The sequence below is a fragment of the Emiliania huxleyi genome, assembly GCF_000372725.1.
Source record: "Emiliania huxleyi CCMP1516 unplaced genomic scaffold EMIHUscaffold_338, whole genome shotgun sequence".
NCBI lineage: Eukaryota > Haptophyta > Isochrysidales > Noelaerhabdaceae > Emiliania > Emiliania huxleyi.
The window spans coordinates 12,788-26,001 of NW_005199460.1; the positions used below are offsets into that span (position 1 = coordinate 12,788).

At 65.8% G+C, this 13,214-nt stretch overlaps 3 protein-coding genes across 3 annotated transcripts in view; 1 reads left to right on the forward strand and 2 right to left on the reverse strand.

Annotated features, from left to right (window-relative positions):
• Positions 1-6,536: 6,536 nt before the first annotated feature.
• Positions 6,537-9,020, reverse strand: EMIHUDRAFT_241637 (hypothetical protein; the record flags this gene model as incomplete). The annotated part of the gene is made up of 5 exons (XM_005773463.1): positions 6,537-7,112; positions 7,446-7,485; positions 7,674-8,024; positions 8,132-8,713; positions 8,980-9,020. The coding sequence occupies 5 exons, from the start codon at positions 9,018-9,020 to the stop codon at positions 6,537-6,539; spliced, it is 1,590 nt and encodes a 529-aa protein (XP_005773520.1).
• Positions 9,021-10,280: 1,260 nt separating this feature from the next.
• EMIHUDRAFT_241638 (hypothetical protein) lies at positions 10,281-12,442 on the forward strand (the record flags this gene model as incomplete). Its single annotated transcript, XM_005773464.1, has 5 exons — positions 10,281-10,907; positions 11,085-11,171; positions 11,479-11,607; positions 11,799-11,968; positions 12,370-12,442. 5 exons carry the CDS (start codon positions 10,281-10,283, stop codon positions 12,440-12,442), a joined length of 1,086 nt encoding a protein of 361 aa, XP_005773521.1.
• Positions 12,443-12,644: 202 nt separating this feature from the next.
• Positions 12,645-13,214, reverse strand: part of EMIHUDRAFT_241639 (hypothetical protein) — a gene marked incomplete at both ends in the record, with an annotated part of 1,142 nt that continues 572 nt past the window's right edge. The window contains 3 exons of the mRNA XM_005773465.1: positions 12,645-12,807; positions 12,878-13,011; positions 13,082-13,142. Coding sequence (XP_005773522.1) covers positions 12,645-12,807; positions 12,878-13,011; positions 13,082-13,142 — 358 coding nt within the window. The remainder of the gene's footprint in view (positions 12,808-12,877; positions 13,012-13,081; positions 13,143-13,214) is intronic.

The following is a 13,214-nucleotide window of genomic DNA, read 5'->3' on the forward strand; positions in this document are numbered from 1 at the left end:
AGAAAAGCCCCCCATCGTTGGCGAAAATCACAAAAGCCCCTGGGAAGGGGAGGGGGACATCCCGAGGGCGGGCTCTTGTTTCAAATATTGACAGGGAAGCGGGAGTCCGCATCAGGTATGGGCCCCCCCCCCTTGGACTCTGGCGCTCCCACCACACGGGCTCCATAAACACACGCGCTTCCTCCACAAGGGATTCCGCGTGCAGGCACAGCCTCGATCGAGAAACAGGGCGGCGTGCTGCCCGGGGATTCGGACGCGGTCAAGAAGCAGAAGAAGCGCGGTGCGACCTTCGGCGGCCAGGGCGTCGGGCCCCTGCAGCAGAGCCTCCGCGGTGTGCAGGCTCCCCCCCTGCCCCCCCCCCCCTCCCCCTCCTCTCTTTTGCCACAGGCATGCACGGCGGTGAGCTGCTCACGACCGCCGCCGCCACCCTCGCCTCTGCCGCCCTCTCGCTCTCCCACCCCTTTCCTCCTCCGCCGCCGAGACCACCCTATCGCCACCGCCTCGCGTGGGGCCCTCCTCTCAGGATCCGAGTCGTCGGACGCCGCCCGCCGCGCCGCCGGCGTGTCCGGGGAGGCGATCGCGCAGTCGAGCGAGCGCAAGGCCGCCGCCGGTGAGCTCGGAGGTGTCGCCCCACACGCTCCCTCCACACGCGCTCCCTCCACCTCGCCTCCGAATCTCCGCTGCTCACAGGCTCACGCCCCACGGGCAACTCCAGTGGCAACACCTCCGGCATGAGCGGCCCGATCGGCGACGGCCCTCGCACCTGGCACGCGTGCAAGAAGTGCGGCGTGGTCTTTGCCGTCAAGCCCACCACCATGGTCCCGAGGCACATGCACGAGAGTTGCTACTGCGGCCTGTGCGTGGGTGGCAAGGGCTGCACGGGCTGCGCGTGAGAGTGTGACGTGAGCGCACACGCAGTTCGCAGAGCTGTACGTTGGAACGCGTTGCTCGGGTTTGCTTGAGAGCGGGGGACGGGACCCTTGTTTGTTGGTCGAGCCGCGGGGCGTCCCTCGCGGGATTGCGCGCTCATGTGGGATTCGCTCAAGGACGGCGTGTGGTTCAAAAAAGGGCGGGACGGCGGCGGGAGGCGGCAGAAAAAAATAGAGCGGGATCACAGCCTTCGATCAGCTTTTCGGTTAGGGGGTAGGGGGGGGGGGGGGGGGGGGGGCGGGGGGGGTGGGGGAGGGGGGGGGGGGGGAGGGGGGGGTGGGGGTGGGGGGGGGGGGGGGTGGGGGGGGGGGGAGGGGGGGGGGGGGGGGGGGGGGAGGTGGGTCGCGGGGGGGGGGGGGGGGGGGGGGGGGGGGCGGGGGGGGGGGGGGGGGGGTGGGGGGGGGGGGGGGGGGGGGGGGGGGGGGGGGGGGGCCGGGGGGGGGGGGGTTGGGGGGGGGGGGGGGCGGGGGGGAGGGGTGGGGGGGGGGGGGGGGGGGGGGGGGGGGGGGGGGGGCGGGGGGGGGGGGGGGGCGGGGGGGGGGGGGGGGGTTTGGGGGAGGGGGGGGGGGGGGGGGGGGGGGGGGAGGGGGGGGGGGGAGGGGGGGGGGCGGGGGGGGGGGGGGGGTGTGGGGAGAGGGGGGGGGGGGGGGGGGGGGGGGGGGGGAGGGGGGGGGGGGGGGGGGGATCGCCTGAGCCGTACGCAAGCGACAAGACCAGCAGCCTGACGGGAGGCTGCCTCTTGTGGGGGGGGGGGAGGGGGAGTCCAGAATGGTAGGTGGTGCGTTCTGTGTGCTACCTTCGCACAGGGTCGGTTCGTCGTCTGAGGTATCTTTCGTCTTCTGACTTCGCGTTTCTCGTTGAAAGTAGAAAGACACTTTATGCAATATGTGAAAAAGAAAATACGCTCGCAAAACGAGCGCGCCGAAAGCGGCGCGGGAGGGAAACGAGGGGAGTGTATTCTCCAATTTAGGGTTTGGACTTTCTGTCGCAGGTGCGGGACTCGAGCTTTAATTGGCAAGTGCGATTAGTAAGCGTACGAACGTCCTTCTGGCATCTTCGCTACTTCGGGCTTCGGCCCACCAGAATGCTTGCCCTCCTCTGTCTGGCATATCGGCCCCAGCTGGCTGCGGCGCTCTACTGCCTTCTCGGGAGCGTCGCATCTGCCAGTGCTCTCATGCGGCAGCGTCCCCGGAAGACGGACTTTCTCGGCCGACCGGACGGCGAGTGGGCAAAGGCACAGAACGAATGGGTGGAGTACGTGCGTTGTCCTGATGAGCAGAGGATGCCAGATTTTGTACCGCGAGCTTCGAAAGAACAAGACGCTGCGGTCCGCAGGTCACGTGCCAAGTTGTGGGCTTTCTACAGCACACGGGCCGGCCCTCCGAGAGAAGGGTGCCGCCGCTCGCAAAATGACTTGATTAGGAGAGGCCCTCCATCAACGGTACCCCACAACGGCACGACCTCGAGTCCGCCCCTTCCCGTCCCCTTCAGCAGCAGCGCCCTCGCCGGCGCCATCTTCAACGCCGCCGCCGGCCCCTCCGCCCCCAGCCACTCCACCCCCGCCCTACCCGCCCGCTCGCAAAACGACTTGATTAGGAGAGGCCCTCCATCAACGGTACCCCACAACGGCACGACCTCGAGTCCGCCCCTTCCCGTCCCCTTCAGCAGCAGCGCCCTCGCCGGCGCCATCTTCAACGCCGCCGCCGGCCCCTCCGCCCCCAGCCACTCCACCCCCGCCCTACCCGCCGCCCCACCCGCGACTGCCCTCGATGCCCTCGATGCCATCGGCGGTGGAGCGGGGGCAGAGATGTCGCGAATGCAGCTCGATGTCGCGGGCGCTGACGAGCACGTTGCGCAGCAGGGTGCCATCGGAGAGCAGCTTCGTGCAAACCAGAGTGCGTCCACAGAGTGGAGTGCGCAGCAGTGCCATCGAGCCTCTGACGGTGCTCCGGCAGCGGCCGGCTCAACGATGCCTCCCGACGCGCCTTCAAACGGACAAGGGCGCCCGCATCCGCGCTCAAAGGTCGGCTTTGAGTTGATTCCGAACAACACGTGGGCTCTCCTCTCAGAGGTGACGTGCGATCGCGCCTTCCAATACACCGCCACCCTCTTCCAGATTGGCTTCATCTGCCTCGACGAGAAGCAAGAGGGCACCGTGTGGGAGGCGCAAAGCGGCGACTCAGCGGAGAAGATAGCGGCGAGAGCAGCCGTCAAAGCCGAAGAGGACCGAGCGTTCGAGCTGGTGCTCGAGAAAGTTACACAGGCAATCATTTCAACTGAGGGCGAGCCGTGGGTCGTCTCCTTCGACGTCCTGGGCGGTGATGCGGAGCTTCGTGCTAAGCACGATGCGCTCGTGGCCGACGTCCGCAGCCGGGAGGTGTGGAACGATCTCGAGCCCGCCGTTCTGCAGAGCGCGATGGTGCGTGACGGGGACGTGGGAGCTCTATGCAAGCACGCATCGGCGATGACCAACGCCGGGCTTTGCACCGTCGGTGCTCCGCACGAGTGGCTCGAGAGCCCCCTCGCCGGCTTTTGCACCGAAGAGGAGGTGCCCGTCGTTGCGAGGATCTTTGGCGATTACCAACGTGACATCCTCCCGACTCAAAGGAAGCGGGGTGTCTACGAGCGGCTCGAATACTCGGGCGGGCTCGATCCGTCGAACGAGAAGAGCAAGAACGGGTACCTCGTCTACGACACGGGCGAGGGCGGCGTGGGGTTCGTCTCGCGGTCCGTCGAGGACTGGCTGAGGCTCCTGCAGGCGGCTCGTGCTTCAGACGACCCCAACGCCACGCTCCTAGTCCGCGCGAACCAGAAGACAAAGGGCGCGGCGGCCCAACGCGCCGCTTGCCTCTCAGATAATTGGGAGTCACCCGCTGCGAGCACGAACCTAGGCGTACCGGACCAGAGCAAGCCGCTGGCGAAGTCGCTGGCTGGAACGCGGGATGGGGCGGTTCTATCCGCCATCGGCGAGCGGCATGCGCAGCTGCTGCGGCAGTGCGCAGGCGGTCAGCAGCAGGTGGAGGCCGCGTCCGCGCTGATCCCAGCGGAGTGCGTGCGGACAGCCTTCCCGGGCACCACCGAGGCGCCCTGCTGTCTACGGCTGCGGCTCTCAAGGGAGGACCCGTTCAACAGGCACACACTATTTCACCGGCTTGGACAGCAGCAGGAAGCGTCAACGTCGCGGCGCGCAGAGGCCTGGAGCGACAAGCTCTTGCCCCTCGCGGCAATCGTGCCCGTCCAGCGCGAGACATTTCTTGGAGAAACGGTGGCCACGAAGCCTGTTGGGCCAGCACGCTTCAGTACGCCTTCGCACATCGATTTATTCGACGCGGGAACGAGCGACCTCCCGCCGCAGCAAGCGTGGTCTCACTTGCGCACATGGCACGCCAGCTGCCGTCGCGCCCCCGACCCCACCAGCCCCTGCGACGGCGAGGTCGTGTGCACCCTGCAGCGGGGGGAGAGAGGCTTCAAGTCCGTCTTTGAGTCCTTTGAGGCCGCACGGCAGAAGGCGGGTCCCGTCGACATTGTCTCCCATGCCCCTAGGGCAACAAACCGCGATGGCGTCATCCGAGGGACGTGCCACACGATCGCCTCAGCCAGCTTTTCCCACGGCGCGCTCGCGCCCGCATCGCCTACCTTGGAGGACTACGCGATGAACGGGCGTGTCGACAAGGCTACTGCGACCCTCGCGAGTCTCTTCCCGCAATGCATGTTTGCGTCCTGCTTGGGGCGTCTCTTCCTCGAGCTCACGGGCTTCATGAAGGTGAGTGTTAATGGACGCTCGCAGCTTCCCTCCTCAAAAGGGCACCTGCTGCGGGTGCTCTCTGGGCTAACAGATGCGCAGGTGACGAATGCCCTGCTCTGGTCGATGGAGCACATGCCCAAGAATGACGCGGCGAGCACCGGGTACTCGGCTCATGTCAAACGCCTTGTGGCCGCGAGGTGCTCCAACGGCACGAAGCGAGCCGCTCCAGCCAGAGACGCGCCCGCCGGCGGCCTGCGGCGCAGCAAGCGACACAACGGACGCCCCTGAGGTTGCCGACTGCACTCCAAGTGCTTCCAAGTGCGTGTTGCAGCCTACCATAACAATATAATATCTTTCGCAGCTCTGTCTCTCCAGGGCTCCTATACGATCCAATACCATCTCAACTCGTTAATCGATGTAAATGATGAATTTTTAATCATAATCATGTACTGGCTCCTCTACTGGCTGCATAATAAATTTTAATACGTCACTACCACATATATACTGACTATTATTTAATTTATTTACCATATCTGTGATGCCATACCTGGCCGGAGCGCAGAGCCAACCCTCGGAGACCCGTGTTTACTTTACGGCCCTTGCCCTGCGAACGCGCACCCCCGGGGCTAGGGCTCTCTAGCCCGTAAGCCGATACCGATCATCCGGCCCGCTGGGTGCGCTCCTCAGCTCCTCTGCCCTGGACGTGAGGTTGATGACTGCACTCCATTACGAATGTAAGAGTGAGTTTTAATGTCTGGCTGGCTCCTCGCGAGCATAATGAATTTTAATACCACGTCTAATCGTCTTTAATACGAATGCCAAGAGTGCGTCCTTCAAATAAAAGAATTTTTCGTGGTTTCTCGCACGACACTAGGCAAATAAATTGTAGTGGGGAAGGCAGCCTCGATTGCCATACAGACATGGGTGCGAAACAACGACAAGACCAAGGCACGGGCAGAGGAACGAGAGAAGAATATAGGGTGGATAAAGCGCCTGTTCACGGCATGGAGGGTGAGCCACACCGAACGTACCGAGCGAAGAGCCGAGCGGAAGGAGGACGGGGAAGATGACTCCGAGGAGGACGAACCAGTGGAAATCCAGTTGTCAGATGTCACGATGCATCCGAAGGGGACCCCAGCGCCGGCATCATCCGTAGAGGCACGAGTGTTCGAAGAGAGAGTGGACCTGAGCAACAACATGACCTGTAGGCAAATGATCGGAGTGGGAGTCAGAAATGTGGTCCTTGCGCGAGGGGAGCTCGATAGACTCGAGGGGCCAGGATACGCCGCGAGGAGGACGGAGTTGCGCCGACAGGCGAAAGAAGCCGCGAGAACAAGGGACCGGCAGGCGGCGGCGTCGCAGGACGAGGCAGAAGAGAACGACGCGACAGAGGAGGAAGTGACAAGGGAGAGAACGACGAGGGTGGGACGACCGCGAGGTGGCATGAAGGTTGCAGCGAGAATCGGCGAGAGACTGCGAAGAGAGATAGGAAGAGGCAGACTCCCTAGGGTGGGCGACGGATAGCGCACCACACACTTCTCCCTTAAAATCCCTGTGTGGTGGCGGCGTGCCGTCCTCCCATCCCTCCCTTGGGTTGTCTGTTTTCTTTCTTTCTTTCTTTCTGCGAAGAGAGATAGGAAGAGGCAGACTCCCTAGGGTGGGCGACGGCTAGCGCATCACACCCCTCTCCTTAAAATCCCTGTGTGGTGGCGGCGTGCCGTCCTCCCATCCCTCCCTTGGGTTGTGTGTTTTCTTTCTTTCTTTAGGCAAATAAGGAGATGACTGCTCTATTGATTTATTAGGCAAATGAAAGAATGTTTCCGTCTTTTTTACGGGCTACGTTTAAACGCAGGAGCTTCAGCTACTGGTCCAGAATCTGCACCCAGAGGCACGGCTCCTCGGCCGCTGCCTCTGCGCCGGGCGACGGCGCCGCGACCTCAAAGCCGCTGCCCACGTGCGCCGGCCTGCAGACGGCCACCACGGTGCTGCTGTTGGGGAGGCAGAGGAGGGGCGCCCGCCGCCGCTCGTCGAGCGGCACGTCGAGCCCGCGCAGAAAGTGCGAGAGCGAGACGGGCGCCCGACGCCCCTGCGGGTGGAACCGGTCGCCACGCCTCCACTCGCGTAGCGTCAGCTCCCGCTCGCTGCCGAGGCCGCCGAGGCGGAGGGCGAGCGCGCCGGGCGGCAGCTCGGCCCGCGGCCCTTTGGCCACCCCCGCCCGCACGGCCAGCTCCGCGGGGTGGCGGAGCCGCACGCCAGCCTCGCCCACCGCGAGCTCGGCGACCGACGCCTGTACAGCAGTCGTGTCACGCTCAGAGGCAGTCAGCGGCACGTGCCCCTTTTCTGCGGGCTCGGCGGCTGCCACCTCTGCGCCGGCGATGGAGACCGTGGCGCCCGTCCGGCGGAGCAGCCAGCCGCCGGATAGCTCGAGCACCCACTCCTGGAGGAGGCGGAGGCGGAGGCGTCGCGGGGGGTGGGTGGTGGGTGGGTGGGTGGTGGTGGTGGTGGTGTGGTGTGGTGGGGGGTGGGGTGGGGGAGGGGGGGGGGCAGGGGGCGCTGCATGCGAAGCGAGAGGTGGACGCCGAGGGCACGCTATGTCCCACGAGACGAAAGGGGGAAGGGGGGGGGGGGGGGAAGGAGAGGGAGAAGGAGACGGGGAAGGAGTCAGACAGTGAGAAAGAGAGGGAGAAAAAGACAGGGCACGGCAAGGAGAAGGAGAAGGAGAAGATTATCACAGGCGCTCCTGCCCCGACCGCGCCAGTTGTGCGCGGACGCGCCGCAACGCGTCCCGCGTCAGGGAGAGGCGGCCGACGCTGGCGCCGCGGGCAAGGCGGTGCAGCAGCTCCTCCTGCACCTGTGGGGCATGTCTCGGACATGTCGTGGACGTGTCGTGGACATGGCGGCGCAGCAGCTCCTCCTGCACCATCGTTTGCGCGGCGAGGAGCGGGGCGACAGACAGGGCCCGTCCTCCCGAGCGCGCCCACGCGGGGTCTGCCGCCACGTGTGCGGCGTGCGCCTGCTCGGGGGGCAGTTGGAGCGGGCAGTCGGAGTTGGAGCGGGGTGTTGGAGCGGGGTGTTGGAGGCGTGCGCCTGGTCGAGCCACTCGCGCAGCTGCGCCGACTGCTCGCTCGCGGCGCCGAGCCGCGCGAGGAGCCCCCCGCCGGTGAGCTCCTCGAGCAGAGGCAGCAGCTGCAGGCGGATGCGGTTCCGCTTGTAGGTTGGCTCCGCGTTCGTGGCGTCCTCCCTCCAGCCCTCGCCCAGCGCGCCCAGGTACGCGGACAGCTCTTCCTTGCGCACGCCGAGCAGCGGCCGCACGAACCGGCCCGCGCGCCACTCCATCCCTCGCAGGTTGCTGAGGTGGCAGCCACGGAGCGCCTTTGAGGAGCACCGTCAACTCATCTCTCACCATTCCTCAGTGAGAATTGAGGATGGGGCAGCCAGGAGCGCCTTCAGGAGCACCGTCTCCGCCTACCCACGCCGAGGCACGTGACAGACACGCGCCGCGTTCCACCTCCTCCCAACACCGCCGCCCCCGCCTGGTCATCGGCGTGGTGCGCCAGCGCCACGAGTGACGCGGCACCGGGCTCGTCCGCAAAGTCGGCGTCGGCTGAGGAGAATTGCGGCGGACCCGCGGCGTCGAGCTCGTCGAGCAGCGCGAGGCTCTCCGCGCGGCGCCACTCCCGGCTCCTCTCCTGGATGCCGCCCGGCTGGCTTTCCCGCCAACCCGCCGGCAGCCGCCGCACGTGCACCGGCAGGGAGTGCCTCTCCGCCAGTGCGTGGACGAAGGCCTCCTCGTCGCCCGACTCAGGGCGCAGGCCGTGGTTGAAGTGCAGCACGTGCAGGCGTAGCCGCCAGCGCGGCTGCAGCGCCAGCAGCAGGTGCAGCAGAGCCACCGAGTCGCAGCCACCGCTCACGGAGACCACGAGCCGCTGGCCTGGCGTGGCGCCGATGTCGCGCGAGAGGGCCGTGTGCACGCGTGGCAGCAGCAGCTCTGCTACTGGGCCGCCGGCGACGGCGGAGAGCGCTCGGGAGAGCCGCTGCCTGCGGGGCAGGCTGCGCGGCCAAGCGCGAACGCGCATCAGCGAACCAGCGCCTACGCTGCTCAAGGAGTCGGGCTCCGAGCGCCGCGCGGAGCGCGCCCCGAAAGAAAATTTTCACCACGAGCACTTGGGCACTTGGAGTGCAGTCAGTAACCGCACATCCAGGAGGGCTAGATGCGATTTCTATTAAGGTGTACCTGTGAGTGCCAGTGTTCTATTAAGAGTTGACTCACACGCTAGGAACCACTCGGCGCGGCCCACCCACACGATGTCGATGACACAATCACAAACAATGCTTGAAAAACCATTCTGACGAGCCGCCGAGCAGACTTGCGTGCACGTTTCGGGCTCCTATCCCCCGCCCCGGATCCGTGGGCGATCGCACACGCGGCTGGGGGGCACGGCGCAAGGTGCCAGGTGGCGCTTACCACTGAAAAGGAGGTTTTGGAGCCCCTAAACGCGTCATAATAGCCGCACGTTTGCACTCGCCGTGCCTTGCCATCTCCGAGCCGCGCCCCCTCCTTCAGTTTTGGGGCGAATCGGGTGCCGAACTCGGCGTCGACAGCTTTGGCTCGACATCTTTACCATTACACAACATTGAACCGCGTTTCACAAACATGTTTTCCGCTCTTCGGCGACACGGTTTGCCTTGAAGTTACCGCACCGACGCTAGATTCAAGCCCCTTCAAGCCAATTTATGGACAGGAACACTGCTGCTGTTAAGCACCCGCACCGCCCAGTGAGTAGTGTCGCGGGCTAGGATAAGGACCATGATCTGGCTTCCACAGATCCCACATTTCGTGATGAGGGAATCAATGCCGAGCAGCTCTGAGTGCTGAAGAGTGCAACAGCGCAGCTTGCCAGGCCGCCTGGACTAAGTGCAACTCGCAGCCCAGACAGACAGCTTGCGGCATGCACCGCCGCCAGCTCCAAGAGTGAGAGGGATACATGGTTGGGAGAGAGATTTTTAGCAATATCGTTGGTGAGCGTGAGGGAGTGCCAAGTCAGTAGCGAGGAGGTCGGGGTCGGGGTCGGGGTCGGCGTCGCTCATTGTTGCAATGTCATTGAGGCAGGAAAGAGCTCGCCCCTCGCCGAGGAGTCGAGGGCTCCTAGAGGGCTCCCGACCACGCCGGAACCCAGCCAGGATAAGGCGCGCTTGCCTTAAACTGCAATATCCAAACAACTCTAACACTCACACGTAATTTGGGGCCTGGAGCCCTGTTCACGCGCGCGCAGACAGGGTTGCCAGGTGAGAGCGAATGGCGCGGTTCACGCCTCGCACAACAGAGAGAGAGAGAGATGCGCTCTGCATGAAACTGCCATGAAGAGCACTAAATTTGCGATAAAAATCTCTTGAAAGCGCCACAAAATGTATTTGAAAAGCGGGCGAATTACATCTGAACGGAGGAAGGAAGAATGGCTCGAGAGAATGGCGGGAGAATCTCGCAAATGAACAGCGAAGCCGAAGGGCGCAGTGAAAAACGATAAAACAAATCTTCGAATTGTATTCATATAAACGCACAACCCCGGGCCCGAAATCGCACAGAGACAGTCACGCAACACTATTCATGGTTAGGCATCCCAAAAAGAATTTCGGCGCGCCAACTGCCGCGCCCGGGGCCCGCGAAAAAGAACTGCTCCGCCTATGCATGGAGCGCTCGTCTGCCACGCTCCGCCTGGTGGACTGGCTGGCGAACCGCGGCGCACACGTGCACCCAGAGCTCGAGCTCTTTGGCGAGCACCCGAGCAGAGGGCGTGGCGTCTTTGCGCTTGCGCCGATCCGCAAAGGAGAGCTCCTGCTGCGGGTTCCGCGCTCGGCCGTGGTGTGCGCCTGTGAGGAGTCGGACTCCTGGTCGAGGTGGCTGCCCGCAGAGGCGCGCGCCATGTCGCCGATGGTGCGCACTGCGCTGGTGCTCATGCGAGAGGAGGCGCTCGGCGACGCCTCCTCGTGGGCGCCGTACCTCTCTCTGCTGCCCCGCTCGTACGACACGCTCGAGAACTGGTCGCCGGTGGAGATCGAGCGGCTGCGCGGCACCGCCGTCTACGACCACCTCGCCGGGCTGCGCGACGCGTCGGGCGACCTCGTCGGCGCGGCGCGGCTGGTGTACGATAAGCAGATTGGGCGCGTCGTGCGCGAGCACCCAGACCTGTGGCCGGACCCGTCGCTCGGCGCCTTCTTGCGCGCGTGCGCCGCCGTGCGCACGCGCGGCTTCCACGACGCCGGTGCGGCCGGCTGCGGGCCGTACATGCTGCCGGCGAGATACAGCCGAGATTCAGCCGAGATGTGCATGCTGCCGGGAGAGCGAGGCATGCCCTGAGCCGCTGATTTGTACACGTGACCGGGTTGGAAGCGCGGCAGTGCTCTGCTGCAGGCGATCGATATGCTCAACCACGCGAGGGCTGGAACCGCCACGGCGCTGCTCGTCGAACGGCCGCCTCCGGGTGTGGTGGGTGTGGTGGTGGGCACCGAGGGCGAGAGGGCAAGCGGCGCGGGCGGCGAGGCCGGCGAGGGCGGCGAGGCCGGCGAGGGCGGCGAGGGCGGCGAGGAGCCGCTCCTCTTCTCGATGAGCGCCGAGCGGCCGATCGAGGCGGAGCGAGGGAGCGGGTGGAGGGTCCCCCTGCCGGAGCCTTGCCGGATCCCTCTTCGAGCTTCTTCCCGTAGGCTGGCGAGGAGCTCACCCACACCTACGACGCGCGCGACGAGACGCGCAGCGGCCGCTCCGGCGCCAGGGCTCGGCCACGACACGCCCGCGACCCGCCCCGCAGGCGCTCGACGATGCGCAGCTGCTGCTCTGCTACGGGTTCGTGTCCTCTCCTCGCGACGCGCCGCTGCCCGCCTCGGTCCGGCTGCCGCTCCGTCTCCTCCTCGGCGCGGCGGCCGCGACGCGCGACGGGGTCGGAGCGCAGGCCTCCTCCCCTCCCCCTCCCCCTCCTCCTCCCCGCCCCCGTCCCCCTCCCCGTCCCCCTCCCCGTCCCCCTCCCCGTCCGTCCGCGCGAACAGCGGCCGCAACCCTCCAACCTCACGCGACTTCGCCGCGCCTCCACACGCGCGCCTCTTGAGCCGGCGCCTGCGCGCCCATCTCCAGGCGGGGTGGGAGGTCGGCGCCGCGTGGGAGGCGAAGGCGGCGGCGTGCGGCCGGCTGCTCGAGCCGTACGGCGGCGAGGTGAGCGTGTCCGAGGCGGAGCCGCTGCCAGACGCGCTGCTGACAGTCGTGCAGCTGATGCTGCTGCCCGCCGACGAGTTTGCCGAGCTGCTGTCGGAGAGCGGCGGAGACGGCGGCGGGGAGGGGGAGGGGGGGGAGGCGGGGCGGCCGCCTCTGCTCGACTCGACCGCGGTGGAGGAGGAGCCGCCCTTCGCCGTGCTCGTCGTCGACGCCCTGCTCGGCGCCGTGCGCGCGGCGGCGGCGCGGTACGCCCGCGGCGGCGCGGAGGGAGAGGGTGCTGCGGCGGTCAGCGAGGCGAGCCGGCGGCGGAGGAGGATGGCGGAGCAGCTTGTGGCGGCGGAGATGCGCGCCCTCAAGGCGACGCGCGCCGCGGCGGACGCGCTGATGGAGGCGGCGGAGAGGGCGTTCGCGGAGGAGGGCGAAGAGGGCGAGGAGGAGGGCGAGGAGGGCCGCGCGCGCGAGCGTGAGGATGAGGCTCATCTGTGTCCGCGAGGAGAGGCAGATCTGCTTTCTGCTGCCCCTGCGAAGCGGCCGCGGACTCAGTAGCATCGAATTGCGTGTCGTAGCGCGCGCGAAGCGGGGGGGTCAAAAGAGAAAAAGTCAAAAGAGAAAAAGTATTATCATAACTATAGAGATGACAGATATGTGTTGTCGCCGACCACCCCCACAAAGAACCCTGCAGCTGCACAAAGACCGGGGCGGGACCTGCTCCTTTTTACCCATCTCCAGAGGGTGTCTGCTGTTCATTCATTTGCTCTACTTCTAGTTCTACTTCGTTGGCCAGCTGATTCCGTCCACGGTCGGCTCCCCCCCCACAGGTAGCCACCACAGCAACCTGCTCTTGCCAAACACCTGCTCCAAGTTGTCGACCGCGCCGACGTCGAAGCGCGTGCAATCGGGCTCGAGGGTCGTGGCGTTTCGCATCACTAACCTGCGCGTGGGGGTGTGTCGCCAGTGACCGTGGCGACATCGCGACGCGTCTCTACTGCCGCCCGAGGCACCGAAGGTGGTATCCCGCAAAGGCAAAGAGCAGCCCGCCGACGACAACGTCTACAAAGGCGGTGACGTCTGCGAACGGGAGGCATAAGTTGGACCAGAACAGGCGACTGATGCTGCCACACATGCTCGGGCACGCCTTCAGCAGCGATATCAGAGCTTCCGCACGCTGCAAACAGCATGTAGGCGGGCGAGACGAGGAGCGTAACAGTGGCCGTGTTGCCTGCTGCTCCCTCCGCCAATTTGCTCTGCGGGAAGTGGAAGAGGATCCTGCTCGCAATCAGGGAGAGGCAGCCGCAGTAGGAGAGAAAAAGAAGGAAGCCCTTGCGGTTGTGCAGGCCA